This window comes from Alternaria ethzedia (assembly GCF_023757985.1).
Source record: "Alternaria ethzedia strain BMP 0044 chromosome Unknown scaffold_27, whole genome shotgun sequence".
In the NCBI taxonomy this organism is placed as follows: domain Eukaryota; kingdom Fungi; phylum Ascomycota; class Dothideomycetes; order Pleosporales; family Pleosporaceae; genus Alternaria; species Alternaria ethzedia.
The window spans coordinates 331320-358828 of record NW_026056220.1 but is presented as its reverse complement, the minus strand read 5'-3'; the positions used below and the strand labels follow the sequence as shown (position 1 = coordinate 358828).

At 53.2% G+C, this 27509-nt stretch overlaps 10 protein-coding genes and 1 non-coding gene across 11 annotated transcripts; 5 read left to right on the top strand and 6 right to left on the bottom strand.

The window, feature by feature from the left end:
* Window positions 1-376: 376 nt before the first annotated feature.
* J4E87_008594 (uncharacterized protein) lies at window positions 377-1016 on the bottom strand (the record flags this gene model as incomplete). Its single annotated transcript, XM_049380181.1, has 2 exons — window positions 377-551; window positions 607-1016. 2 exons carry the CDS (start codon window positions 1014-1016, stop codon window positions 377-379), a joined length of 585 nt encoding a protein of 194 aa, XP_049230178.1.
* Window positions 1017-1613: 597 nt separating this feature from the next.
* Window positions 1614-3208, bottom strand: J4E87_008593 (uncharacterized protein; the record flags this gene model as incomplete). Its single annotated transcript, XM_049380180.1, has 3 exons — window positions 1614-1758; window positions 1818-2675; window positions 2733-3208. 3 exons carry the CDS (start codon window positions 3206-3208, stop codon window positions 1614-1616), a joined length of 1479 nt encoding a protein of 492 aa, XP_049230177.1.
* Window positions 3209-3803: 595 nt separating this feature from the next.
* Window positions 3804-5219, bottom strand: J4E87_008592 (uncharacterized protein; the record flags this gene model as incomplete). Its single annotated transcript, XM_049380179.1, has 1 exon — window positions 3804-5219. One exon carries the CDS (start codon window positions 5217-5219, stop codon window positions 3804-3806), a length of 1416 nt encoding a protein of 471 aa, XP_049230176.1.
* Window positions 5220-5572: 353 nt separating this feature from the next.
* Window positions 5573-7102, bottom strand: J4E87_008591 (uncharacterized protein; the record flags this gene model as incomplete). Its single annotated transcript, XM_049380178.1, has 2 exons — window positions 5573-6943; window positions 7094-7102. 2 exons carry the CDS (start codon window positions 7100-7102, stop codon window positions 5573-5575), a joined length of 1380 nt encoding a protein of 459 aa, XP_049230175.1.
* Window positions 7103-7427: 325 nt separating this feature from the next.
* On the top strand, window positions 7428-8552 carry J4E87_008590 (uncharacterized protein; the record flags this gene model as incomplete). The annotated part of the gene is made up of 1 exon (XM_049380177.1): window positions 7428-8552. One exon carries the CDS (start codon window positions 7428-7430, stop codon window positions 8550-8552), a length of 1125 nt encoding a protein of 374 aa, XP_049230174.1.
* Window positions 8553-10535: 1983 nt separating this feature from the next.
* Window positions 10536-10623, top strand: J4E87_008589. Its single transcript has one exon. It is a non-coding gene; the product is annotated as a tRNA-Gly (tRNA).
* Window positions 10624-11501: 878 nt separating this feature from the next.
* RPS21 (40S ribosomal protein S21) lies at window positions 11502-11868 on the top strand (the record flags this gene model as incomplete). Its single annotated transcript, XM_049380176.1, has 2 exons — window positions 11502-11549; window positions 11659-11868. 2 exons carry the CDS (start codon window positions 11502-11504, stop codon window positions 11866-11868), a joined length of 258 nt encoding a protein of 85 aa, XP_049230173.1.
* A 2679-nt stretch (window positions 11869-14547) lies between these two features.
* Window positions 14548-18978, bottom strand: J4E87_008587 (uncharacterized protein; the record flags this gene model as incomplete). Its single annotated transcript, XM_049380175.1, has 2 exons — window positions 14548-18346; window positions 18770-18978. The coding sequence occupies 2 exons, from the start codon at window positions 18976-18978 to the stop codon at window positions 14548-14550; spliced, it is 4008 nt and encodes a 1335-aa protein (XP_049230172.1).
* A 478-nt stretch (window positions 18979-19456) lies between these two features.
* On the top strand, window positions 19457-22371 carry J4E87_008586 (uncharacterized protein; the record flags this gene model as incomplete). The annotated part of the gene is made up of 2 exons (XM_049380174.1): window positions 19457-19858; window positions 19909-22371. The coding sequence occupies 2 exons, from the start codon at window positions 19457-19459 to the stop codon at window positions 22369-22371; spliced, it is 2865 nt and encodes a 954-aa protein (XP_049230171.1).
* A 1437-nt stretch (window positions 22372-23808) lies between these two features.
* On the bottom strand, window positions 23809-24938 carry RPN11 (multicatalytic endopeptidase; the record flags this gene model as incomplete). Its single annotated transcript, XM_049380173.1, has 3 exons — window positions 23809-23957; window positions 24010-24545; window positions 24619-24938. 3 exons carry the CDS (start codon window positions 24936-24938, stop codon window positions 23809-23811), a joined length of 1005 nt encoding a protein of 334 aa, XP_049230170.1.
* A 420-nt stretch (window positions 24939-25358) lies between these two features.
* Window positions 25359-27255, top strand: RPD3 (histone deacetylase; the record flags this gene model as incomplete). Its single annotated transcript, XM_049380172.1, has 2 exons — window positions 25359-25562; window positions 25615-27255. 2 exons carry the CDS (start codon window positions 25359-25361, stop codon window positions 27253-27255), a joined length of 1845 nt encoding a protein of 614 aa, XP_049230169.1.
* Window positions 27256-27509: the final 254 nt, after the last annotated feature.

Here is a 27509-nt window from a genome sequence, read left to right as displayed (position 1 = left end):
AGATCAAGGCTACCCTGCGCCTATCGTGTAGACGTGACCAGTAAGACAGCCAGCCACATCGAAGACTAACCGAAGCCACAGGACAGTTTACCGTGATCCAGATCATTCGCTGGTAGACTAAAGGAAACCTAGAACAACAAACTACACATGCATCAAGCCTCCGAAGAGTTCAGCCGCAAAAGATCAGCGCAGTACATCGTAGCAAGGGCTACCCAAAACAACGGCCAGATCTAGATGCAGCAGTGTTCAGTTCTGTTACAACACCAAGAATGCTATCCAGAACGCCGGCAAGATTTAGAATGCAGCAATATTCATTCATTACAACAGCACTAATTCTACATCGGCCCGACGACCATTAGGCTTCAGCTCCTAATTCTTACTCCAACTTCAGCACCTCGACATCTCCAGTCCCGAAACTAACGTTGTACGGCGCACAGTATGTACTAGTGTTGGAGAAGATGTCATACTTGGGCCACATGTGGTTCTCACACGCCCACACGCTACAGTCCAGGTCCAAGACAGTCTGGGCGGAAAGACCGTAAACACCCTCGCTGTAATAACTGTCAGCCGAAATATCATCACAAGAAAGGAAGATTAGATACGTACTCTTGACAGGTCCAACTCATCTGCACCGTCAAATCATGAATCGTCGCATTCTTCTCATCCCGTTTCGTCGTGTCGAAATTGAACGTCGCACTGTTGGTGTAGCACCAAGGGTCCTCCCTTCCTTCTTCGCCTCCCGCGGGCGCGAAGTTGCATTCGTAGGTTACGGAGGAGGAGAAGAGGGCGTAGGCATTGTAAGATATGGCGCTGCAGGCGATGGGCACTTCGATGGCGCTGTTGGTCATGGTGAATCCAATGACGCCTTGTCGGGGCCCCTGGGCCGATGGCGAGACGTATAGGACGTAAGAGGAGAATTGGATGTTGGTGAGGGAGAGGGAGGGGAAGGCTGCGGTGGTGGGCGATATGAGAGAGAGGAGGGGAAGGACGGTGAGGAGGAGGGATGGAGTGTGCATGATGGCGTTTGGTCTCGGGGGCTCTTTGCGACTTCGTGTAGATATGATCGCGGTGTCAACGAAGGGGTGAAATCGGAGTTATGCCCGCAGGATTATAAGCAACTTCATCCCATCGCCCACGTTGTGTTGACATCAAATGTTGTAATGTGTACTCCGCCATTCTCAGTAAGAAGGGTGTCGTGCGGGGAATGAGTACTTCTTCAGAGAAGCCACCCGTTGCAAGCTGGAGGCTGTGTTCTCCCTTTCGGGGATGACTTCGCTGTACATTATGGTGGTTGTTGCTAGATATACCCTTCGCACTGGACCTTGCATCACCGCTGCCTGTGGCTTGAACGTACATGGAGATACATCCCCCAAACCGGTATGAGAGGGGCGCACGACGAACGAATTGTGGCGTGGCAAAGACAAGTAAGGAAATGATTCCAAGCACATCCAAATTGGAGCCGCAAGCTATGTGATTGGCTCAATCAGGAGAAAGCAAACCGGGCTCGGGGTTTGAAGTCGTACCACGTACTCCATCATTTACCAACTTCAGAGTATCGCTGTTTGCCGAGCTAGGAAGCAAGAATGTATTGATTAAGCTACACACAATTACTCTTACTCCTTGTAGGTAATAGTCTTCATCCTCAAGAACTCCTCAATACCCCAGTGTCCGTTGAAACGGCCGAATCCACTTGCCTTCGCACCACCATGCGGCAAGGTCCACTCGTCGTGCACTGTCATGGAGTTGATATGGATAGCTCTGTATACGGTTATTAGTAATTACAAACGCCACATCGTTCGATATTGGGAAGGACTTACCCGCTTTCAATCTGCTTCGCAACGCGTAGACCGCGACCAAGGTTCTCTGTGAACACAGCGCCAGAAAGACCATAGTCGGTGTCGTTCGCAATCTCAATAGCTTCCTCGTCGCTGGAGATCTCAATGATGGAGACCGAAGGACCGAAAGACTCAGTGTGGAAGAGATCCATGTCCTTGGTTACGCCGTCAACAATAATGGGTCGCAGACGTGTGGCCGAAGCCTCGTTCGTCTCAGGGTGCTTTTCATCTTTCTCGTGGTCGCCGTGTACGACTTTCGCGCCGTTCTTGACCGCATTCGCAACGAGAGTCTTATTCTTCTCTACACCGGGTGCGGCAACGAGAATGGGGGCGGGCTTGTCGCCACCAAAGATGCCTTCAACGGCGCCCTTGAAAGCTTCAATGAATTGCGGCTTGATATTCTTGTGCACGAGAATGCGTTCAGAACTCATGCAGATCTGGCCTGCATGCAGGAAAGCACCAAGCGCACATTGTACTGCTGCAGTCTGCAAGTTCGCATCGTCGAGGACAATGGCGCTCGCTTTACCACCTAGTTCGAGCAGAACGGGCTTGAGGTTCTTGCCAGCTGTCGATGCGATGATGCGACCAACAGCGGTGGAACCGGTGAAGTTGATCTTCTTGATTGCGGGCTCCTCGATCAAGGCCGTGGTGACTTGCGCCGCGTCCTCGGGACGGTGGACAAGGACATTGAGCGCACCAGCGGGAAGACCAGCCTCGGTCAGGGCGCTGCCAATGGCCCACCATGTACGAGGACAGAATTCGCTACCCTTCAGGATGGCGGTGTTACCCGCAGCAAGAGGGTACAGAATCGATCGCATGCCAAGCACATATGGGGCGTTCCTGGTGCTCTCGTCAGTTTTGTCGCATGCGTACATGTATTAACAGGAAAATCCTTACCAAGGCGCAATACCCAGCACAACGCCGTAAGGCTCCTTGACGATCAACGCACTGGTGCCCTCCTCTTCACAGCTAGGAATATGTCCCATAACCGCGCTCAGCCTGCCGGCCACATCTCTCAGCATATCCGCCATCTTGGGCACATTGAAGCCATTGCTGAAGTTATCCGCAGCACCAGTCTCAATCTTCATGTAGTCTGCGAATTCTTCCGCACGCGCATCGATCACGTCGGCGGCCTTGAGGAAGATGTTGCGCTTAGCGGAATGCTTCATCTTGGACCAAGCGGGGAAAGCGCCCTTTGCAGCCGCAATGGCACTCTTGACCTCTTCCAGCGAGGCGGACGAAGAGCTCCATACTTCCTTGTGCGATGAGGGTGATGTTACGGGAAAGGTTGTTTTGGTGGTGACTTCCTTGCCGTTGATGAGGAGGGGTACGACGTAGGACGGATCGGGCTTGACAACTGAGGGGTTAGACATTTTTGCTTTTGACTTTCGTACTGCCAATCGCTGTTGATGAAGTTATTGTTGCTTTTTGATGATAAGAACGATGTAAAGGAACGACGAGACGGGCCGTAGAAGTACCGAGATGGATTGGAGAAGCTATCTACGTAGTATCCACTTCGCATACCGACCTTTTCTGTCTCAGACCCTGAGCGTGCGCGCATGCGCATGGCAATATCGGCAATTCAGAAGCGCGGGTCAGGGGCGAGTGGGCGGCTTGTGGGGACGGCACGGGTCAGAGGCGAGTAGACGGGCGAAACCGATGCATGGAGGGGTCGAAAACATTGACATGAATTGTCGCATAATGTATTGCTAGATGTAACAGCTCCCATCAGTAGGCGAGTAGGCGGCGGAATAATTCCATGTCGTCTCGGCCACCGAGGCGGGGGCTGGGAGCAACCTGGGATGATCTGCTACCGATGTCGCAAAGCTGCCCAGGTAGTGCGTTATCGCGTCGTACGGAACATCTTGAGGGTCTTCATGTGAGGCTTCCTCAGTTCAGTTCGCCTCGTGTAGATGCACAACAGTCGCAAGTCGTTACACCGAGAATGGAGACAAGACGATGATGACGTCAACTCTCTAGATCAGCGGGGTATCGCCGAAGCCTTCCATCACGAATTTCCACGTGCTCTATCGTCCGAACCAACTCCTTCGGGATCCATTCCAGCTGGCGGTCGATAATAGAAGGCACGTCGATGGTACTGGAAGATACGTTCAACGTGCGAGGGCGAATGTCGCTCAATACAATGTATATCGTTGGTCTTCCGCGCAAAGTCCATATGCCATTCGTGTAGTGTTCTAACCCGAGGACGTTCTCTCGGAACTGATCCGCGCAGCTTCGCCAATGCCACAGCACCGGCTCGGCACAATCCTCGAGCGCTTCGAATAGCTGTTCGCAAGTTATGCCGCTTGAGTTCAGTACGTGTACAATAGTGTTCATCGAATCATAGGTAGATAATGGAAATCCGAAATCCCTAGTAGTATCCGGATGCTGAAATGGTACTTGGATACGCAGCTCTATCGCTTTGCAGGGCGGCTGTGTCAACTGCATAGGGCCAACTAGTCCACGAAAGGCTCCCAGGTAAGGGGTGGTTCCAAAGACGAGGTTCTCGATTCGGTCCAATGGCTGAAATTTGAACTCATACACTCCGACCGACTCCGTTAACTGCCGTACGAACACAGTTTGGAAGTAAGGGTTCATCTTGAACTGTGTGAAGTCGCGCCACCCATTTGTATCTGAGTCCAACGAAGAGCGAATGCTGACCAAATGGTATAAGGTCTTGAGATGATCAGGTAGAGCCTTCGACGCGTAAATGCGAGCCGGCCAGTAAGGTCGATATATCCCGGACCATGAGTAATCTCGTGCGGCGATCTCAGCGTCTCTTGATGCCTGGAACTCACGTAAGAGCAGCATCTCTTGCTCAAATTTCTGGAAATCCTCGTCACTAGGCTCGGGAAGACTACTCATTGCATCCAGATTTCGCGTACTGCCACGCTCCACAACTTCGTATGGAAGTGATGGACGAAATGAGTTTGGAGTGGTCATAATATGCGCGACGGTATGTCTCCAGAGAGTTGAAACGTTCCAGGCAGCGTGCATCTGGGTCTCTGCATCGGCGAAGCGAATGATGTTCTCAACGAGTTCAGGGACATGGCCCGCCTTCTCGATTGCAGTGACGATGCGATCTGAATCCAGGAATATTGGGCGCTGGTCTTGTCCTACATCCACGAACCAAGATGCCAACGCAAATTTGCTACGCCAGGTACGAAGCAGGTTCCTCCAGAGTTGCCTGATCCTGCCGAGTAGTAAAACCACCGCGCGAGTGGCCCTTACTCTTCGGTTGTATGGAAGCGGTCGTGGGTAGAGGTCGATACGCTTGTCGATCATGGCGAGGACTGAAGTCTTCCATTGCTTCAGCTCTTCTCCTTCTGGTGCTGCGTGCGCGGATTTGACTGGCGGCTTGGGGTCGCCTTCGGTGGAAGACATCTTTCGTTGCGATGATAGGATGAGGAAGAGAGTGAACGATTGCTGTAAGTATTGCGGGAAGAGTCTACACTCGCATTGTTTTATGTCATTCTGTTAGCGGCGACGTTGCGAAGTTTGCATTTGAGATGTGGCCTGCGCAAGGCTGCTGCCTTGGGTGAGGGCACATTTTGGTACCGAATAGCATCGGCCATCACAATTTGGAACCCGCTGAAAAACCGGCTGTACAATGCGTTGCATTTTTCAAGGCATTAACATAATTATGGGCCCTCTGATTCTGCTTCTGTCCATGTAGACAAGCAAAAATGACTCTCAGAAAAGGCCGGTATCGTGAAATCGCGAGCAATACTAGTACATCAACCCTCGTCGCTATACAGATCAACCTCATCTGAGGATTGCGACGAGTCTGTCTCATGACCATTCCAGTCACTGAAGGCATCGTCATCAGTGTCTCCAGGTTCTACCACGAAGCTGATGCCTGTTTCAGCCGAAAAGAGCTTCACAAGAGGCTCCCAATCATATGTGAACCATGTTGCAGCCTCTGGAGCAACCACCCGAACCTCTTCCAAATCAGGTACATGTTCCCGATAAGAGGTCACCACGTCTCTCAGGGCCTCCAGGCACCATTGGTCCTCGGTGTGATTCCGGACTGGCGTTCGAAACGTCAGCAGCGAGGATGGCAATCGTTCAACAAAGTTGTCGGTATCGTGGTTCAAAAGCATGCCTAGTGGACAGCTGAGATGTTTTAGCAAAGCAAAGCCTTTGAGGTTGTCGCGGAGATGGACGCTGCGCTTTGTTTCTCCCTCGGTGACTGGATCGCAGCAAACCTGAAGTGTCTCAAGTGATGCCTTCTGGCAGAGTAAGACTTCAGACAGCGTTTTGTAAGGCTCTCCGTTTTCCCGTGGCCGCTCTGCCAGGTGCAGTTCAGACTCTGTCTCGTACTTGATGCTCTTCAAGCGCCGCGACGAGGAGACCAATACTTCCAGCAACGACGGTGTGTAGTAAGTGCTCTCCAGATCGAGCTCCTCTAGATCGTTGCACGCTTTTGGGATCAGACGTTGTAATTTGTGTGCGCCTTCTGCGTCATCTTGGCGATATCCATAAAGGTAAGTTTGGCACAAATGCAGCTTTCGCAACGACTGTAGCCGGAAAAGAGGTGCGAGCTCGCTCAAACCTAACGAACCTGCCTCGACGCTAATCGATTGTAGCTTTTCGAAGCGGTGGACCTGTGAAGAGAGATGACTTGTCGCGGCCTTGCTGATGAGATCGATCCAGGAAGGATATCGCAAGTTCTCCTTTGCGATTCCTCGAACGCCGAGATGTTTGATCTTTGGTGCATGCAACAATGTCGCGTTCTGTAGCGCGTGCTTCTGTGGCGCGTAGTCATTGAGGTGAGTTCCGTTGCACCTGGCTGCCCACTCTTTCCAGTCCGATGTACCAAGCGCACGCAATCCCTCCTTGATGGATTTCTTGTCGCTCGCTGTCGCATGGTAGCGCTGGTTACTGTACGTGCCGAGTTGGATCTCCACATTGTGGACATGTTTTGTGAGCCGCGGAGCCTCTATCATGGTACGGAGGAAAAGGTAGGGCTCGCAGAAATGGCTATCGTATTTAGAGTAGATCTTGTCGATGACAACGTTATAGAAACGCCGACTAGTCAATGCCAGACTGAGGAGCGTAGGAAGCTGGAAGTCTTCAATGTCCATGCCGGGCAAGTAGCTGATTATCTGCAAGATAAGCTCATTGGGGAGGTCACTCAATGTCGGAAGGGGTTTGGTTGTAGGTGGTTCTGCGGTATTGGTTTCGACTACACGCTCAGCGGCGCGTCGACGCGTTGCATTTGGTGATGGAAGTGGAGGGAAGTCGCGCTCGTTGACGATCGCCATTGTGCGGCAATTGTCGCATATGGGTGAGGAATTGGATAGATATTGTGGCTGGCTGGGTGGAGTTGTGAGAACCGGACTGGCACAAAAATGAGTGGAGGGAAATTTCCCGGTCAGTTGAAGTGAGTCGGCACGTGGTCCGCTGTTGGTCCTCCACCTGGGCAGGGCTATCTCGGTAGGGCTGAGCGCTAGGCGTGCTGAATCAGCCAGCTGCAGCGCGGCGGCGGTGGCCGCCCTTTGCCTCTTCATTGACGGCCGACACGTTTGAGGCATCGCTGAGGCACAACGCCACCCGTCACATCTGTTTTGCCTGCGCACCCTTCCCGTCATGGAGCGCCTTTCAGAAGAACTACTCGATCATGTAGTGTCCGAAGTCATCAATCCCCTGCCGAACAGGCATACATCAAACTATGACGATCTCCTCAACCTATCGCTGGTTTCACGCAAGTTTTGTCGCATCACAGAGCCGTACATCTATCGTTCTTTGATCTTTTCCGGAGACAACGGCAAGGGATTGTTGCGAACATTTCAAAATCGACCTGATTTGCTACGATACGTTCGGGCCGTCTACGCGATGCAGTATGATCACATCGGTAAACGAATCCGCAACTTCATAATGGATATACCCAGCTTGCAAGAGTTGGATTTGAACATTTGGCCTGGCACGCTATCCAGCATCGTACCAGTTTTGAAGTTGCAGACCTTGAAGACATTACGCCTCTCGGGTGTTGCCGCTGGCGAGATCCCCGACGAACATTTCGACGACTGGGAATTCGAAAACAACACTCTTAGTACCCTGGATATCTCCTTCACTGATCCTAAACTCCAATGGGAGCTCTGTGACGAAATACAGGCCTTTGCGGAAGTGTTTCTCAACTTGAGATGTTTAAGATTGCACAGCAATTACGAAGGCAGCATACGCGATGTGTTGGATGGCACCGCTTTCCGCTACCTGATCCGCGCTTTCAAGCACAGTTTCGAGACAACTCTTCGCGAACTCACTTTTGAATACAATCATCCGAACGACGGCTTCATAATCGAAGAGGATGAGGCTGTGAGCGGGCATGTTGATGTAAGGGACATAATCAAGGATTCGCGGCTCGAGAAGCTCAGATTGGACACAATCTGTTTGCATAAACCCATGCAAGAAGCGAAACTACGGAGTCTCGCACTCGGTCCCTCATGTCTACCTACATCGCTACGCACACTTTATCTACGCCACATCGTTGCGACGGGAAACCTCAATCCCTACGAGAGGGACCTCATGCACTCGGACGAAGCGCAGTGTCTATCGCAACTCGTCAACCTGGGGGCGCGAAGATCGCGCTTTCCGCATCTGCAGAACATGACACTAGCAATCTGTCTACCTCCATTCTTCGAGGACGTAGCCTCGAGGGTCGTCAAGGTTCAAGCGCGGAAAGTCAAAGTGCAGCTGGACTTGATGTTCATGTAAGTTTGTGTGTTGGCTATTGCGACGGGCGTTACTAACGGAGATTAGGTCGGAGTGGGACTACGTCAGCGGTGACCTGGCAAGAGCTTGGCCTGAGTATGATCGTGCTCGAGACCCTCGAGACCCATCATATGACCATACGCTCATCCGGTACGCGTAGGCCTGCTGCTCAGTCCACGCTGCGGCTACCAGTAGCTAGACAGCTTCATGCGCTGGCGGGGAGATCTGTAGGTTCATAACCGATAAACGCGGCATCAAGTCTTCTGTCGACTAAGCCAACGCAAGGCTTCTCAATTACCATCCGCAGTGGGAGACCTGCAGTTAGCAGTGAACGCTGCCCGAGATGCAGTGCCCCAAGATCGCCACCGGTTTTGCTGGAGGGAGATCGACATATCCGAGCGCACGCGTCCGATTGGCTGTTTGTACGAGGTTACGAATCCCTTCAGCCACCTTCCGCGCCAACATCGCGAAACCGCAGCAATGCCTCGCAAGATGTGCTGTAATTGTCGGTGAATACAGTTTACGAATACGCGTACAGCAAAATGAATCTAATCGGGCCATTAATGTATAAAACCACCATGAGTGCGACGCTTGTTTGCGACCCATACAAATCTCCATCACTATCAGCGCACTTGATAATCCTACACTTCCAACATAGGAGCATCTCCATTATTCAATAAATACTATCACGACTCACCAACATGTTGTGCCGAGCACTCACTCCCTACCCCAAAAAGCGCGCCCAAAACGCCCAACCAGAAGCTTCAGCGTTTGCGGAATCACAAGCCATGGTCACAAAACCAGAAGCGGCTGTTGTACAACCAGAAGCTCCCGCCACAAGACCCAAAAAATCGCCGAAGTCTAAGGAGCCAAACCAACAACGGCCTGTCGGTGGGCCTCTCAGAACAGGCCTCGAAAAACTTACGCGCAGCGTAGAAAGAGGGGTCGACCGACAAATCTTGGGCGCACAGGTGCGGGCTTACGGCATGCCACCATCAACCTCGTCTTCGAAACAAACGACGAATATCGGATCTATCCAGGAGAAACATGTCGCATTCGCTGTTTGATGCTCTTCCGCAGCTTCTCGTCTCAGGTTCCCCTACCTTCGGACGCTTCATCGAAGGAACGAGACTTGTTGGAGCAGACCTATTATGAGATCTTTTTGGGTGCAGGAAAGGGCGACCTTTTTGCATGAGCGTTGGTTTTGCTTGTTGAGTGCGGAATGGAATGGAGAAGTAGGTTCACGTTTGGATGGCGTTGGTGCATACTACATGTTCTGGTGCATGATTTGTTATTAGCAAAGGCGTTTAGCGTATCTCAGCATACTCTTTGGATCGGTTTTATCGATATTTACTCATTACGCATCACATATATCTTGATCTTACATTCGTGTGCCAGTTTCGAATAGATTACCTCGTGGACGATGCGCGCTTCCAACGTAGGAAGGTTTGAGAGGCAGGAGAGGCATAACGCTCGGCGCTTGCCTGTCTGCCCGCGCGCTGCATCTCCCAACCCCACAACCGCAATTCTGGAATGTCGCAACCACCCGCCAACCACTGTACCACGTACCCAGACTTGCAGGACACTATCGCAAAGCTCGAAGTACCTTATGTCTTTAGCAATGGCCTTTCTCGCCGTCGTGCAGTAAGGTTCCCGCCCCAGCCATCTCGCGCCTTTGCCAGCCCCTGAGATGTGTATTTCGGTACGCCGTAATGCAACAAGTACAGTCGTACAGTCGCCGAGTGTGCCGGTAACACTACATGTTCGCCGAGATCTTTCGGCCAACAGAACACGGCAGATGATAGTTCGCATGGTCTAGATCTGCAGAACCCCACTCCGTTCAACGCTGTCTAACTCCAACCCGTCTTTCCCAACTCAACAACACGATCAATGCTTCTACTCACGATGACCGGTTTAATAACGGGATTATATTGGTTTTCCTTTATCCAATCTTCATCAAGCGAAACAACTTCGCTCAGATCACCAGCATCGGTGGTTTAGTGGTAAAATTAGCCGTTGCCATCCATCACAGGACAGTTTCGGCTAGCCCCGGGTTCGATTCCCGGCCGATGCATTGTTTTTTGCTATTCTACACGTTGTTGTGGTGGTTGTAGAGCTCTGGGGAGAGTCCTGGTTAAGTTTGGGGAGGTTTGGGATAGCTTGGACATATGGGTCTGTGCACACCTTCTGGCATTACACTGCACTCATCAGGACCTGCTCAATAACTGGCTGATGCATTGGACTACCCCACATTCTTTTTGGAGTTTGTAGAGCATTGGGGTGGCAGAGTTTGGGGACATGGGAGGACATGACGGGCTTGGAGGCTCTTACACGCGCCTTATCTTTCTCAATTCCACGAACACTGCAGAACGAGGAGGCGACTACAGAGATGTCTTAGCAAACTCGAGACTGGCAATATAGCATAATCCTTGTATGCTTTGACCCCTTTGTCTCGCTGTGATACCTAGGTTGACTGAAGTGAGGAGTGCAAGAATAACTAGGTCTATATATCAGGATATTCGGCTGAGCTACACACTTCGGCAAGATATGAATGAGCATATCGATGCGATATAGCATTGAGACAGACAGGTACATGGCGATATCTAAGCTTACAAGGTTGTCCCGCTCACTGAGCGAACGCAGGTAGATGAAGGTTACCGCATTCCATCATTCGCCGGAGATTCCGCCACGTCAAAGGACCATCTGCTTGCAGCGAATGATGCAACTAATCCGATTTGCTTTGCGAAGATGGAGTTTCACTCGTGATGGTCGCCCATGAGGGGCACTGCTCGATTGAGAGAGACCCGCGCTAACCCGCATGCGACGCTAGCGCCACACCACCAGTGCTAAGCGACACTCGAAATTCAGCGAGTCGCAACATTGACGCCGACGACATCGACCACCACCGCAGCCACACAACCCAACCCGACTCCCACCTACACATCAATCAAAATGGAGAACGAACGCGGAGAGCTCGTCGACCTTTACGTCCCCCGCAAAGTAAGCCAAGCCATGTCACATTACCAATGAATGTCTGCTAACACATCCCAGTGCGTAAGTTACCGACAACCACCTACGTGACCCCGAACGCGATACTAATACCCACAAGTCGGCCACCGGACGCATCATCAGGGCCAAGGACCACGCCTCTGTCCAGCTCAGCGTTGGCAAGGTTGACGAGAACGGCCGCTACACCGGCGACAACCAGGCCTACGCCATCTGCGGTTTCGTCCGCGCCATGGGCGAGGCCGACGACAGCTTCAACAGGCTCGCACAGAAGGACGGCTTCCTCAAGTCCGTCTGGAGCGCAAGCCGGTAAATGGTTGGGGATATGGAGTTGAGGTATGCATACGATACCATGTCGGGTGGCAAGACGGAGCTGACTGGGAGCAGGAATTCGGGATCTGAATAGCCCCTCGAGGGCGCAGGCATGCATTTCACGGCGACTTAGGCCTTCATTTCCTTTCTCCCGCGGATCAACGATATCACGAGGAATGGAACCGGTTGAGACATGAATACCATCAAATTCACACACCCTGTCACGTCTGACAACCAATTGTGATGTATATCGTCGGGCTGAGTGAGACCTCGGAGCCAAGATGGCGCATTGTCGCGATGTCGCCCTACTAAGCTACCGGCAAGATACAATAGCAGTAGAGAAGGAAGTGCAATTGAGTCGAGGCATTGCATGGTTTCTTTTGTCTAAACTGACCACGCGTCCTGCTAGGTACATGGATCGAAACACGTCAAAACGCACGCACTTCGTACACCGGTCGTACCGTTGATGCCCAAACAGCCGCCCAGCGCACTGCGTCGCCTTGCAACCTTATCAATACCCATGATATGCGACAGACGTACGACACCCGCATGGAGACTACCGAAGCGGCATCGGAGGGAGACTGTCCAGTTTGGGCGCATAGTCTCACGCGTGGGGGATGCTGTCGAACGCGAGGAAGCTGTCCGCTGTTAACAGCACAGGTACGGATTTGGACATCGCGAACACATACACTTCTACACAGCATGCGCAATGACGCCGCTCTGCTTGGCTTCCAGCATCGAACATACGCTGCATGCAACAAGTATCGTCGCTATGTTCTGGCCCAACCCACGGAATCAGCCCACCACACCTCGCTAAACCCCCCATGACCCCGCGGACAGCATCCGCCTATGAAATGCTAATCATAGACCCGACATTGCGGTCGCGAGTATTGTGTAACCCAAAGCGCGTACAACAGTCGAAGTCTAGACACCTGCGTACAACCAAAAATACCCAACGACGTCATCCGTACCAGAATCACAATCTCTCAACATCCCATCATCTTGCAGCATCAGCCTGTACACTGCACAGCGGTTACAGATGCGACCGAAGATACTCCATTCCTGTTAGTATCGCCATATTTATCCATAGCCACCAATACACAGTCGCGGCAGCCTTGCGTCCATACAACCCCTGCAATCTACAGTTTTACAAATCTTACTCGCAGTAAATGTTCCTCAACAAATGTCGTCATGTAGGTGAATCACTGGGATCGTGGGGAATGCGGTAATGTAGGTCTGGTTGCGGTACTCCCGCTGGGAATGCATGTGGAACACCGATCATGGGAATGCAGTGAGCGAGCGACAGACCGATCAGCGTAGGCTGGGGGCTGGGGGCGTACGCGGACATGGGAGGGAGTGGTGTGAGGCGTGAGGTACATGTGTAGGGTACGTACCTTTCAGCTCATGCAAAGTGGTGGATGGTGGAGTAATCAAGTCGTACGGTTTACACATCCTCTACTTATTAGGTATGTTGGTGCTACCTGAACCAATTGACAGATGCTGGTGTGGAAAGAACTAATCACCCTTCTGATCACGACATTACCTTACTTCCCTTTCACACAGACAGACTGCCATGGATTGTATACAAGCTAGGAGCTGAACTCAAGCCACGAGTACCAAACAGCACGTGTATGTGTCTCCATATGCCATGACACGCCCGTCGTAATTTGCGACCTATCGCAACCTCTGATCATCAAGGCATTTACTGAACATTTACCACACACGCGACAACCGAAGAAGGTCTCGACCTCAGACTTTCTTTGTTTTTTGCACACGAGAAGTTACTGTGTATGCAATAGATCATCATATGGATGGGTGTAAGCGATCCATAGTCCAAGAAGCCGCGTGATGACAACGGTAAGGCTGCAGCAGCGCTAGTCTACATGCTGCTTACTTCCGTTCCGAGTGTGGATACCTTGTACACGTACTGGAAAAGGTACCCTTTCCATGTGCCGGCAGACGGGGCGGTCGGGCGAAGTTTCCAAGGTTGAACCCGAGTACGATATCATCATGGTGGTATAATAGTAGCAGCTTAACAATCATTAATATCGTCTTACTCTCCAAATACATCCCCTCAACTCGTCATCGCGCATCATCGCAAAAACGACATGCATACAACCACCCCCACCGCCTTCCCACCTCCCACATGCCATCGCTCCCGCGATCCCGACCGACCATCTGCGCGCAAAAGTACCGAAAACACTTACTACCACATGCAGCATCACGCCTATAAATTCCCGCCTCGCTACCCACGAATTACACGTGGCAGACCCACGCTTCAATCAAGTCAGCGTCCCGCATCCCGGGGAAGCGGGCGGGCTGCGCGACTTTATCGAGGGTGTGCGGGCTTTTCATTGTCTTACAACCATGCTTGGCGCGCATACAAGCGGTGTGATTATGCATGTATGCGGGCAGCTCCATTTTGCCATGTACACCGACGTATTGCGAAAATTGAGATGCGGATCCGATGTAAGGAATTCCTTCGGAAAGGGTTGTGGTTGGACGTGTGGTGATGTCAGGATCGGACTCGAAGGGTTGCCGTGCCTGGTGTTAAGTGCATGGGTCTGCAAAGTGAGTGATTCGTTTCGGGCCGAATTCAAGTGGTCGAGACTTGCGACGGCCCGGGAAGTATCGATGCGCGTATTGCTTGATATTGATTGCTCCGGAAGTAGCCTTTGTTTCATCTACGAGTCGGTGTTGTGGTGCCAGAATTTGGCTGTGATTGTTGATCTGGTATCGTGTCGAGGGCAGCGTTCCGGACTGCCGACACCGCGCGGCTTTCCTTTACCTTCCAATCATCGCCTTTTCGAACAACCTTCGATCGGTCCTTCTCTGCTTTCTTGAGGAGCATCTCTTCGATCTTTGTGTCGCGGCGTTTGCCTTGGACACAGTCGCAGAGACAGCCTTCGGTCGGACATGCGCCGTCTGATAGTGTCGGATCGGCAAACCAGGTTGACAGGCAGTTTGAATGTCCTCCGTGACCACATAATGGACACCATGTCCAGAGCGTGGCTGCAGGTGACGACCATTTGGCTGGAACAGTCGGTGATGGACCGTCTGCGATTTGATCGCCGGCATGGTCTGGATTCGATGTGAGAGACGATCGCTGCCTTCTGTGTCCTCTGTCCTTGAATGATGGCCGCGACTTCGCTTTGGATTTCTTCTTCGCGGTGATCGATTCGAAAGCCGGGTATTTGCCCCAGCAAATCGGACAGGGTGCCTGCGTTCGCTTGCAGGACTCACATCGCATCTTATCTCTAGGGTTGTTGATTGGTGACTTGCAGCTTAGGCACAAAAGCCCAACCTGCGTTTCTTTCAGCGCTTGCTCGTAGACAGCAGGATATGTCGGGTACGCTAGGCGGCGGAGCGAGGCCGCGGAGTTAAACAATGACAAGGAATGTAGCTGGAAATGATAGGCGGAAAGAATAGACTCCGCTTGGTAGGGATTAATACCAGTAGCTATCAGCTGGCTTAACTGTGTCGATAGTATAGCTTTCGCTTGTGCTTGAGTCAGTCCTAGTGCTACGAACGTGTCGCTGAAGACGTTCAATACATCGCCTATGTGCACATCTGGAGTATCAGAAGGGCCATGCGTCTGTGGTAACAGGGGGGCTAAAAGTAGAATGAGGACTGAGGAAAACTGTGCATCCGACGCCTCCGTGTGGTACTCTAGGAGATGATTCAGCAGCCCAATGACGGAGTAGGGAGAGCCGGCCTCGGCGTCGATATGCACAGCTTCAAAGTCTGACAGCAACAATCCTTCTTCTACTGTTGGATCAAGTACAGGAGGCGCACTTCCGGAGGCATGTGGCAGGGACGCTGGTGGCTTGAGAACATGAGGCGACCTCACATCCTCAAACACGTCAGGTACAATAGTTCCACTGGCTTCCATCTCAGTGCTGAATTCGTAGGATGACGACGAGATGCTTGTGAGCGCTTCAGAATCAGAGCTATCATGACGAAGCAATTGGTTGTTTCGCCGCAAATGTTCCATATCCCGAACGGCTTTCTCTCCACTGCCAAATTCATCCGCATTGTTCGAAGCGCTGCGGGCCACTTTCTGTGTGTACCCTTCGTCTGCACGAGGAAAGCTCTTGCCGACGGGCATGGTCGTTGGAGATATCGAGATGCTTTTGCTCAGCTCTTGATCTCCAGCGTTTCTCGGCTTCCCGAAGCTAGACTGTTCCTGGACAGACTGCCAATTTTCCGATAGAGAATGCCCAGGGCCTAGTTGTGAGTTGGTACTCGCGAACGAGCTCGGCACAGAATTGCCCTTTTGGGAGTCCGATGACGCAGAGAACATTGTAAAGCTTTCACCAGAGTCGTGTCGCTCCAGTGGATGAGGCTCAATGGTGCGTCCGACTTGTGTGCCGCTCGGTGCGAGGCTCAGTGGAATACGTGGGGATGCACGATAGCTGCCGACCAAGGCACGGCGTTCATCGATGTCGTCTCCCGAGTGATACCATTGTGGCCCACTGAACGTCCTTGGCGGCGCGAGTGTCCTACTTGCATCGACAGGTGGTCCAGTAACAGCGGGTGGAAGCTGATCGATGTCCTCCTGATCAATATCGAGCAAGCCTGGCCTTTCAGCATTATCGACGGTTTGGGTGATGACTGGACGAGCAAGAGGGGTCGCAATATTAGAAGTGCTCTCTCGCACGCTGGGCGATCGGGATGGTGATGTTGGCTTCTCTAGCGTGCTCAAGATGGCACGCACTGCAGGATTTGGAGGGATCGCCATGCGCTTGTCATGTGCTTCCATGTGCGCGGATGCTGCTTGGTGTGTCTGTCCGGACGGTAGCGCGGTGTTCTGCGGTCGCAACCTTCTTTGTTGTCTGTGTAACTCTGCTCGGCGTCGTGTCGCCATGGTAATGGACGCACCAACGACCCTCCATGTTTGCGCAAGCCTATAGAAGGCTGCGCGCTGCGCGTACTCAGCGTTTTGCTCAAACGCCCTCTCCAGTCGAAGAAAAGAGTCCAAGTCGGGTGGGTCGGAAAGAGGTATGGTCTTGTATTTCTGTGCAAGATACTCGAAGATCTGAGGATTGGCCGCGCCTGGCAGTATGCCTCGTATGGCGACCTGGTTCGGCCTGAATGACTCGCTATGTGCGACCATGGAGTCACTGAGGAACATGACTTTGGGGGCAATGTCAGATGGCGGGGTACTACTGAACGATTTGGTAGACCTGTTGCTAGCAGTGCGACCATGATGTCGCTTCATTGACGATGTTAGAAAACTATCATCTAGACTGTCATCTGCCGAACTTCTGAGACTACCCTTCTCGGGGCTGTGTCGTCTGGCACGCGGGTCACCAAGGTACGTATCGTCAGTATAAGCTAGACCTGTTGAAGATGGCTGCCGAGGTCTCTTCTGGGCAACAGCAGCAACCTCTCCACTTGGCGATACCCCAAAGGCCTGCAGATTGCGCCGATCTACGGTTTTGGGAGCATGGTGGACATCGTTCTGCTGGAAAACACCTTCTCTACCGACAGTCCACAAAGTGTCACGCGAGTGCCAGAGCATGTCGGAAGGTGCGCTGGGAAACTTGTTGATCTCCCGAAATGGTAAGAACGGACGACGGAAATCCCATACATGAATGACAGAGTGTTCTTTGTCGTAAGACGTGGCCAGCTGTGTGCATTGGTAGGCACCCTTTTCGTGGTACTCGTCAGACCAGTATGGCGGCCTCCATCGAGCTTGGTATACCGGAAACGGTGTGTGTAAGACGTACGCAGCTTTCTGGCGGCGTCCAGTGACGGAGAAGTCCCAGACCTTGACGGTTCGATCCACGCCAGCACTGAGCAGGTGCTTACCGTCTGGGTGCCAGTCGATGGAGGTGCAGATGCGCTGGTCGTGAGCTGTAATCTTTTGCTTGGGCCCCTTGTTATGGCGGAAATCCCATCGCTGTATGGTTCCGTTATCCGTGCCGAAAGCGAACTCTACGGCATCGGTAGGCGACCACTGGACGTCACGGATACCGCCATTCATGCCAGCGTAATGATCCCGACTGCGGCAGACAGTAACATCCCTACGCATGTCGCGCAAGTCCCACAGACGGACCGTGTTGTCATGGCTAGCAGACAGCAGCAGATGGCCCTGGTGGGGGTTGAAGGCCAGTTTGTGTACTTGACGCGTATGCTCGTGCAGCCTGGTGAGCTCGACGCTTGCGCGGTTCAGGTCGTACAGTATGACTTTGCCATTTGCAGCGGCAGTGGCGATGTGGGAGCTGAACTGCCCATGGGACCACTTTACGTCGTGTATGCCCAAGCCCTCGCGCTGTCGGGCATGAGAATCGGCATAATTGAGGACAGCAGCCCGCAGGTTGGTCTCGTCGACGATCTTGGCATCTTGGACGCGGACAGTCTTCAGGATCTCCTTGCCAGCGAGGACGGCATGGGTGCGTTCACGGTTGATGTCGAGGGCAGAGATGTCGAGGCCTGTCTTATGGCTTGCATCTTGGGAGTAGCCCGTGCGAATGCTGACGGATGTGAGTGCGTGCAGTGGTTGACAGTGAGTGCAGGTGCAGGTGCAGGTGCAGGAGGGTCAGAGTGGTTGACAGTGAGTGCAGAGACGGGGAAGGCACGTTGGAGGTATGTCAAGATACATGGCAGGAGGTGAGTGGCGGAAAGTGAGTGACGGGAAGTGAGTGACAGGGAAGGAGCGAGGCAGGGTAAGACAGGTGGGTGGCAGGGAAGGAGGGAGACAGGTGAGTGAGGCAGCAGGGAAGGAACGCGGCATCCAGGAAAGAGCCACGCAAACGTCAACAAAGATGCAGAGAGGAAGTGTGGAGGAAATGTGGGAGTGTGGATGGAAATGGTGGAAGACACAGCCAATAGGAGAGACAGAAATCAAGTTGCCGTATACGGCGACGGAGTATCGAGCATGTACGAAAGGAACGTACCCGGCAAGTTTCGGCACTAGAGGGTTCGGAGGACCGCCCTCGTAGCCATGTTGATGCACGCTGGGTGGGCGGGATCCATAGGCCGTGGTCAAGGGCTGCGCAACAAAACGCTCAAAGTAGGAGCGTGACTTTTGCTTGGGCAGTGGCAATGGCGGCGCCGGGGGGATCTTGGGCGACGAGACGGCTGACGTGCGACGGTTTTCAGTCATCTGAGCGTCAAGTTCGCCTCATGCCAGAGACGGGGCAATACGGTATTGAATGAAGTGCAGTCGTGCCAGTAAATCGACGTAAATCGCAGGTCCAGTAATGGCAGAATCGCGTCCGGTCGAGTCGACGCTGGTGTGACGAGCTGCAGGCGGCTGCAGGACACGACTCGCCCCGTGTGCCTGGGAGCTGTACCGTGCTGGGAGCTGCTGCAGGCCGGGGTCACAGCGAGGTCTGGATGAAATCCATCATCGGCGCGCACGGACAGGGCTAATGCCTGCTGCATGTGCGCCACAAGTCTACTCGTGCTAGCTAGCTCTCGCCCATGGCACCGTCTCAGTGTGCCCAGGTGCAACATGTCACCGCGTTTCTCTTCCACCACCGACACTCCCTCCTTCCCTTTCCTATCTCCTCCCCGCCCGTCTCTGCCACCCGTGAGTCTCGCTGCCGGGCCTCACAGATCCGTGGAGAGAGAGCAACAGCATGGCTGGGCCGCACCACATGGACGACCACGACCGCGAGCGATGGGCCTACGCCGGCCCTGTGCGCACCACCATCGCCGTGCTGCAATATGCCTACCCCATCGTTATGCTCGTCTTCTTTCTCGCTGCCTTCACCGTCCGCAGCATTGCCGCCTCTAAATCTAATACTAATATCGCCAAACCTACCACAACCGGCCCTGGAGGAAAGCCGCTCCCGGCCACCGATCCCACCCGCAACTTCGTCAAGAAGCTCGTCCACGATGATGTCACCCAGACCCAGAAGCGCGTCTTCGAATGGGTGTCGCTGGCTACGGCATTCACCTTTGTCGGCAATTCCGTCGTCGTCGTTGCGCATGCCCTGGCCGAGGCGGAGCAGCACTGGTGGGTGGGCAAAGCCGCAGTGGTATGTAACAGCAACAAACTTCAGATTCCATCCATGGCTAACTTCCTCAGATCTACCTCGTTGGCGCCTTCTTCGTCTACTGTCTCTTCGTCATCTCCCTCCTCGACTCGAAGCCGTCTCCGACCGAGGCGCATCTGGCAACATGGAGTCTGGCAACCGTGCTAGAAATAGTACTGGTAGCCCTTTCCTTCTCCATCTACACGCATCCGCACAAGGAGCCCACCGTAGGCACTCCCGCCAAGCGATTGCGATTTGGAATGACCGAGTGGGAAGCCGCAGAGGTGGCCATGGACCTGCTCCGCATCGTGTTGCTCCTCGCCCTCATCGCCTTCTACGTACTATTCGTCATAGTCCCACAGCGCAGGTCTCGCCAAGAATCGGGCAGTCCATCCGAAAATACCTCTTTGCTCGGTAGCGCCGAACAAAACGGTCATGCGGAAAACGGTCACGCGAACGGCTCATATGGCTCAGTACACCCGACCGGTGGCAAACACCAGCACACCGAGGGTGCACCGCCCGCCTGGAGCAGGCCCACTGGCGCACCCGCGCGCAGCTGGTGGGAATACATCAAAGGCTACCACGTCTTTTTCCCCTACCTCTGGCCTTCGAAAGATCGCAAGCTGCAGCTGGTCGTCATCGCATGTTTCATGCTCGTCCTAGGCCAACGCGTCGTTAACGTTTTGGTCCCGGACCTCACGGGTGAAATCGTGAAGCGCCTCAACGACCGCGAGCGCGGAAATCCGTGGACCGCCATTATGTTGTACATCGGCTTCCGTTTTCTGCAGGGCAGCAACGGATTGCTGGGTGCGGCGCGATCTGCCCTGTGGATCCCCGTTTCCCAATACTCGTATCGCGAGCTGTCCGTTGCGGCATTCGAGCACGTGCACAGCCTTAGCCTCGACTTCCACCTCGGCAAGAAGACGGGAGAGGTCCTGTCCGCTCTAGGAAAGGGCAGCTCCATCAACACGTTCCTCGAGCAGGTGACCTTTTCGGTTGTTCCCATGCTCATCGATCTAGGCGTAGCCATCGCCTATTTCCTCATCAGGTTCGATGCTTACTACGCGCTCGTCATCGCCATCGTTACATTTTGGTACATCTATCTGACTATCCGCATGGCGCAGTGGCGCGCTGAGATTCGCCGCGAAATGGTCAACGCCGACAGAGAAGAAGATGCAGTCAAGAACGACTCCATGGTGTCATACGAGACGGTCAAGTATTTCAACGCCGAAGCGTACGAGTTCAACCGCTACCGTGAAGCTGTTAAGAAGTATCAGAACGCTGAGTACAAGGTCATGATATCGCTGAACATCATGAACATCACACAGAACATGGTCTTTATGATTGGACTCCTCGTTACGTGCTTCATCGCAGCATACCAGATCGCAGTTGGAGTCCTCGACGTCGGCAAATTTGTGACGCTTCTCACGTATATGAGCCAACTGCAAAGTCCTCTCAACTTCTTCGGCACCTTTTACAGGATGATCCAGTCTGCCATGATCAACTCGGAGCGAATGCTTGAGCTGTTCAAAGAGCAACCCACCGTAGTCGACAAGGAGGATGCCAAACCTCTTGCTTCTTGTGAGGGTAATCTTCGCTTCCAGGATGTACACTTTGCCTATGACCAGCGCAAGCCAGCGCTCACCGGTCTCGACTTTTACTGCGAGCCAGGCACGACCACTGCGTTTGTCGGTGAATCCGGTGGAGGTAAATCGACCGTCTTCCGTCTGCTCTACCGATTCTACAACACCATGTCTGGTAGCATCCAGGTCGATGGTCACGATGTGGAAGATCTCACCATCGACTCGGTGCGCAGCCACATTGGTGTCGTACCCCAAGACACTGTGCTCTTCAATGAGACACTCATGTACAATCTCAAGTATGCAAACCCAGAGGCAACCGACGAACAAGTGCACGAGGCATGCAGAGCTGCCAGTATCCATGACAAGATCATGACATTTCCGGACAAGTATGAGACCAAGGTTGGTGACCGCGGCCTGCGACTTTCTGGAGGTGAGAAGCAGCGCGTGGCCATCGCCCGCACGATTCTGAAGAATCCGCGTATCATCATGCTTGACGAAGCCACTGCCGCTCTTGACACGGAGACAGAGCAGCACATCCAGGAGGCTTTTACGACATTGGCCAAGGGCCGCACTATGCTCATCATCGCTCATCGTCTTAGTACCATCACCCACGCTGACCAGATCCTCGTCTTGCACAAGGGCAAGGTCCAGGAACGAGGCACTCACGAGGAGCTGCTCGATCGCAACGGACACTACGCCGCAATGTGGAAGAAACAAATCCGTGCCCAGAGGGCCGCCGAGCAGGCCGCCTACCTCAAGGACAAGGCTGATAGGCTACGCCGCGAATCCAAGGATGGAACCATTGGCTTCGAAGACGGAAGCAGCAGCCACTCAAGTTCAGACGACGAGAACGCAAAGAAGATCCGCTCTACTACTGGCCAGAATGGGTCGAATACAGAAGACACGTCAGGGAAACCGCATGGCCATCCTTAGTCTGGCAGGTCATCGTACTTCTGAGTGGAGCTCGCTGGATAGACAGCAAGCTTCAAAATTACCATGATAGGAACAGGACAGGAATAAAGGAAACCACCCGGATGCACACTTATATGGCTGGAAGACGGTCATTAGAAACGCACTCTTTCAGGAGTGCAGATGTTGTGCTATTACCCCCCTGGGATCTGGACTAGCCACCTTACCTTACCTCCTCTCAAGACTTTCAAAGTAATGGACCCGAACTTCTTGCAACCCCCAAACCCATTTCGCTGTGTTATTCCATGGAACCAATCCACCCTTCACCTTTCCTTACCGGAGTTGCTTGAAACAAACAAAATGTAATACTGGGATCGACACTACCATTTCTCACAAAATACGTGTTACGGGCGACGAAACCTAGGGCTGATGATGGGTGGCAGGCTGAGTGGGCGGCAAATTTTGTTGTTTTATATACCAAAGATCGCTACGGGTGGACGGATGAGCAGAAAGACGAAAGTAACCCCCAAGGGTTTTGTTGCGACGAATACCGGCGCATTGTCGTGTCGCGGTTCTTCGAAGAAGGGGCGTACGAGAAATGAATTTTACGGGTTAATGGGATATGGATCAGCGTGGGCTGGTGTTTTGCTTTTGCTTTTGCTTTTTGGCTACGAGAAAAATAGAAGGTATCAAAATGACATACGTTTGAATTCAAATTAATGCTAAACCGGGTGTTGTGATGGATGATGGACAGAGGTCTGAATTTTGTTCCACGACCCTGCGAATGTAAGGAGACATCAATCTACCTAACCCATCAGAACTCCTCCCCTCATTTGCGCTTCTCGCCTCATCCACAAACAGCGATATTCTGATTTTTCTCGAATCTTTCCCCGAAACGCCACGATGGAACCAACACCTAGACTTCTAGTCCGCGGCTTCAAATGTGACCAAAGTCTGAAATCATACATGAACGACACCTGACGCAAAGAAATAATCCGCTGCTTCGGCTTCAGCGAGAAACATGACGTACGACTTGTGTGTTCTTGAACGATCTGGAAAAGGAAAAACGTCAAGCATATTCCCCTGTCCAAGTGCATGATGTAACTTTAGCGTAAATAGTTCTATGCCACTGCGAACCTCACAACGAGTTCTACGTCTCAGTGCTGTGTCAGAGGACTTATCTCCTAAACTATCCGCCAATGAACGAGTGAGCGACTACTTCGCCTCTGTTATTGTCCAGGATCACTAAACTCAGGCCTAGAAGAGGTATACCCATTCGTGTGGCAGTTCTCAAATCGGCAAAGTAACGGTCATGATGAGTAGAACCATTTTTGTGTAATGTCGTTGTTCTCATACATAGTCTATGCATTACTGTATCGTATATGCCTCTTTTGAGTGCAATATCCTGCAGCTCATGCCAGTGTACATGCTTCCTCCAAGCCAGCCCACGGGTATGCGATCCTACTCCTCCATCTCCATGTCGTCGCCGCCGCTTGACTGGCCGTTTTGCCGCGAGTTGGACTTTGGTACCGAGGCTTCCTTGTCGATCATCTGCCGTGAGACGGAGACGATGTTGTCTTCGATGAGCTGCTGACCGACGTCTGAGATGTCTGTGGGGTGTTATTAGTATGTATTCAATTCTGTGTATGGGGGTGAACGCACGCTTCTTGGGGTCGACCTTTCCGACGTATCGCGTCTTTAGTTGATCCTTGGTCAACTCTGTCTCCTCCTTCACTCGCTTCTCGTAGCCGTCTGCCAGTGTGACGAGCTTCTGCAGCCTGTCGGTATTCCGCTCGCCCTCGCCCTTGAAGTCGTCCATGAGCAGCGCCTCTGTCCATACGTGCTTGTGCAGGTTCATCAGCATGTTCTCCTCCAGCGCAGTCTTGCGGTAGTTGATGCCGATGGAGTAGTAGTGGCGGTTGAGGCCGTGGATAAGCGCCTGAATCGATGGCTTGTTGAGGTGACCGACGTTGGAGGTTGTCTGGCGGGGCTCGTGGCCCATCATGAGGGCTTGCGGGTTAATGAGGCGGAAAGCATCGATGACGACTTTGCCCTTGACCGACTGGATGGGGTCGACGACGACGGCGACGGCGCGGGGTGTGAGCTGCTCGAACGACTGCTGTGTGTTGATATCGACCGAGGACAGCCAGCAGCCGAAACCAGGATGTGAGTGGTACCAGCCGACGACGGTCTCTTGCCTGTGTTTGTCAGCGACCGATGTGCGGGTTGAGAGCGGTGGCGGCTTCGAGCGCTGACTCAGCAATTGCGTACCTTCCTGTTTGCCTCAACATGTCCATCATCTTGGTTTGGAAGACGGGGTCTACGGCCTCGACGGACACACCGGTTCCCGACTGCGGCATGGCAAAGACATCCACCACTCGTACTGTGTAGTCATCCACAAACTCGCCCAACATCAGGCCCATGACTTCCATGGGTACACCTGCGCGACCGTGCCGCAGCATCTTGAGGAGCGCCAGGGAGGAAATGTAGACGGTTTCGGAGTTATCGATCAGGTTGGTGTCGCCCTGGGGTCCTCCCATACCGCCCATGCCACCTTGGGCGGCGGCGAGCATCCTAGTTAACCGGTCCATGGTGGGGTACTGGCGATGGTTCTTTGATTACTTCAGGCGGGGTATCTGGCGACGAGGTGAGAGTACTCGGGTGTGGACGAGGTGTTGCTGGGTAAGGCGGCGGCGATGATGAAGCTGTTGATGCTCGGAGCTCTCTCACGTAACTGCGCGACTGCATGCGGCGATTCGGTTGTTCCGGAACCGGCACTAGACAGGGGGGCCCTGTCGCAGCTCTCATGGTAATGGCGCGCGAGGGTCTTTGTTCAAGCTCCCGCCATCTCTCTGCCACGCCCCTCCACCTAAATTGATTGCTGATACTCGAACGCCTTGCATGCTGTAGTCACCGTCGCCCGCAACCTCCAGTCCAACTTTATCACATTTATCACGATAATATCATCACACATCCTCCCAGTCGCATAGCTGTGCGCAGCCACCAAAGATATGACCACCGCTATGGAACCCACGACGGGCTCCTCGTCTTTGAGCAATGGCGTCGCCTCGCAGCCAAAGAAGGTCGCATACTTCTACGACTCCGACGTCGGCAACTACGCCTATGTAGCCGGACATCCCATGAAGCCCCACCGCATACGCATGGCGCACAGCTTGATCATGAACTACGGACTGTACACCAAAATGGAGATTTACGTAGGCGCATCAGAAGTCAATTCTCCAAGGATCTGTGCTAACTCATCGGCAGCGCGCTAAGCCCGCGTCCAAATACGAGATGACGCAGTTCCACACCGACGAATACATCGAGTTTCTCCACAAGGTTACTCCCGATAATATGGAGAGCTTCACACGTGAGCAGAGCAAATACAACGTCGGAGACGATTGTCCAGTCTTTGACGGTCTTTTCGAGTTCTGCGGTATCAGCGCTGGCGGCACCATGGAGGGCGCTGCGCGTTTGAACCGAGGAAAATGCGATGTCGCAGTAAACTGGGCGGGAGGACTGCATCACGCGAAGAAGAGCGAAGCCAGTGGTTTCTGTTACGTCAACGACATTGTCTTGGGAATCATCGAGCTACTCCGATACAAGCAGCGCGTGCTGTACATCGACATCGACGTCCACCACGGAGATGGTGTTGAGGAAGCCTTCTACACTACCGATCGCGTCATGACCGTCTCATTCCACAAGTACGGCGAGTACTTCCCCGGTACCGGTGAACTGCGCGACATCGGTGTCGGCAGCGGCAAGAACTACTCGGTCAACTTCCCTCTTCGCGACGGCATCACCGACGAGACCTATCGCAACATCTTCGAACCCGTCATCGAGGCGGTCATGACATACTACGGCCCAGAGGCTATTGTCCTACAATGCGGTGGTGACAGTCTTTCCGGAGACAGGCTTGGTTGCTTCAACCTGAGCATGGACGGCCACGCCAATTGTGTCAAGTACGTCAAGAGCTTCGGCGTGCCAGTCATCGTACTGGGAGGAGGTGGTTACACTATGAGAAACGTAGCGCGAACTTGGGCCTACGAGACGGGAGAGCTCGTTTCCACCAAAATGTCCAAGCAGCTGCCTTTCAACGACTACTACGAATACTTCGCTCCCGACTACGAACTGGACGTCCGTCCTTCTAACATGGAGAACGCCAACTCTCACGACTACCTGCACAAGATCAAATCTGCCGTCATCGACAATATCCGGAGAACCGGAAAGCCATCAGTTGAAGCCTTCACCAATATTCCGGATGTGCCTGCGGGTCTAACTCGCGCTACGGACTCAGACGCTGAAGATGAAGACGATGATCTCGATGCCGACGAGAACAAGGATGTGCGCATGACACAGCGTCAGCGCGACCAGCAAATAGAGCACGATGGCGAGCTCTACGACGCGAGCGACGATGAGGATTACAAAAACAGCCTCGGAGTGCGCGAGCAGCCCGGCACCAAGAAGAGGCGACACATCACCGACTTCCCGAACCCCAACGCTGCTCCAGAGGATGACTTGGACCGCATGGAGACGAATGGTGAAAGCGCCGTATCCACACGGCAAGCATCTGCAGTCGCCAAGTCGCGCACAACAACCCCCGCCGCTGGCGAGCAAGAAGCCGACGAAGATGGCGACATCGACATGGACGCGGCGCCTGCTGCGACTGCACCTGCCGCTGGCTCAACGCGATCACAATCGCCCGCTGGTGTCGTAACCCCACCCGAATCCCCACCAGCCGCGGCAGCAACAACAACCATGGCACCTACTTCAGCCCCCACGGCAGACGTCGAAATGGAGGAGAATGACAACAAAGAAGAGATTGCCGCAGCCAAAGAAGAGGGCGACGCAGAACGCGATTCTGAAAACGTCAAGGGCGAGGTCCGCACAGAGGTCGCTAAGGACTAAGCACCCAAACGGCGGTTCTCTGCTGCATTTGCGAGGCGTTTGTACTTTCATCGCACTATTTTCTGGGTCACTTCTTGACGACGGGTAGCGGGGTCGGTGTTTTGGTGTGATGGGAAATAGCTTGCGTGAGTTAGCTCAAGCTAGGGATACCTTTTTGGATTTTATGGAAGTATGTTATTCTGATGCAATGGGTCTGTTGTCTCTCTTTCTATCATTGTATGTCTTACGTGCTAGAATGAAATATGAATACCAAA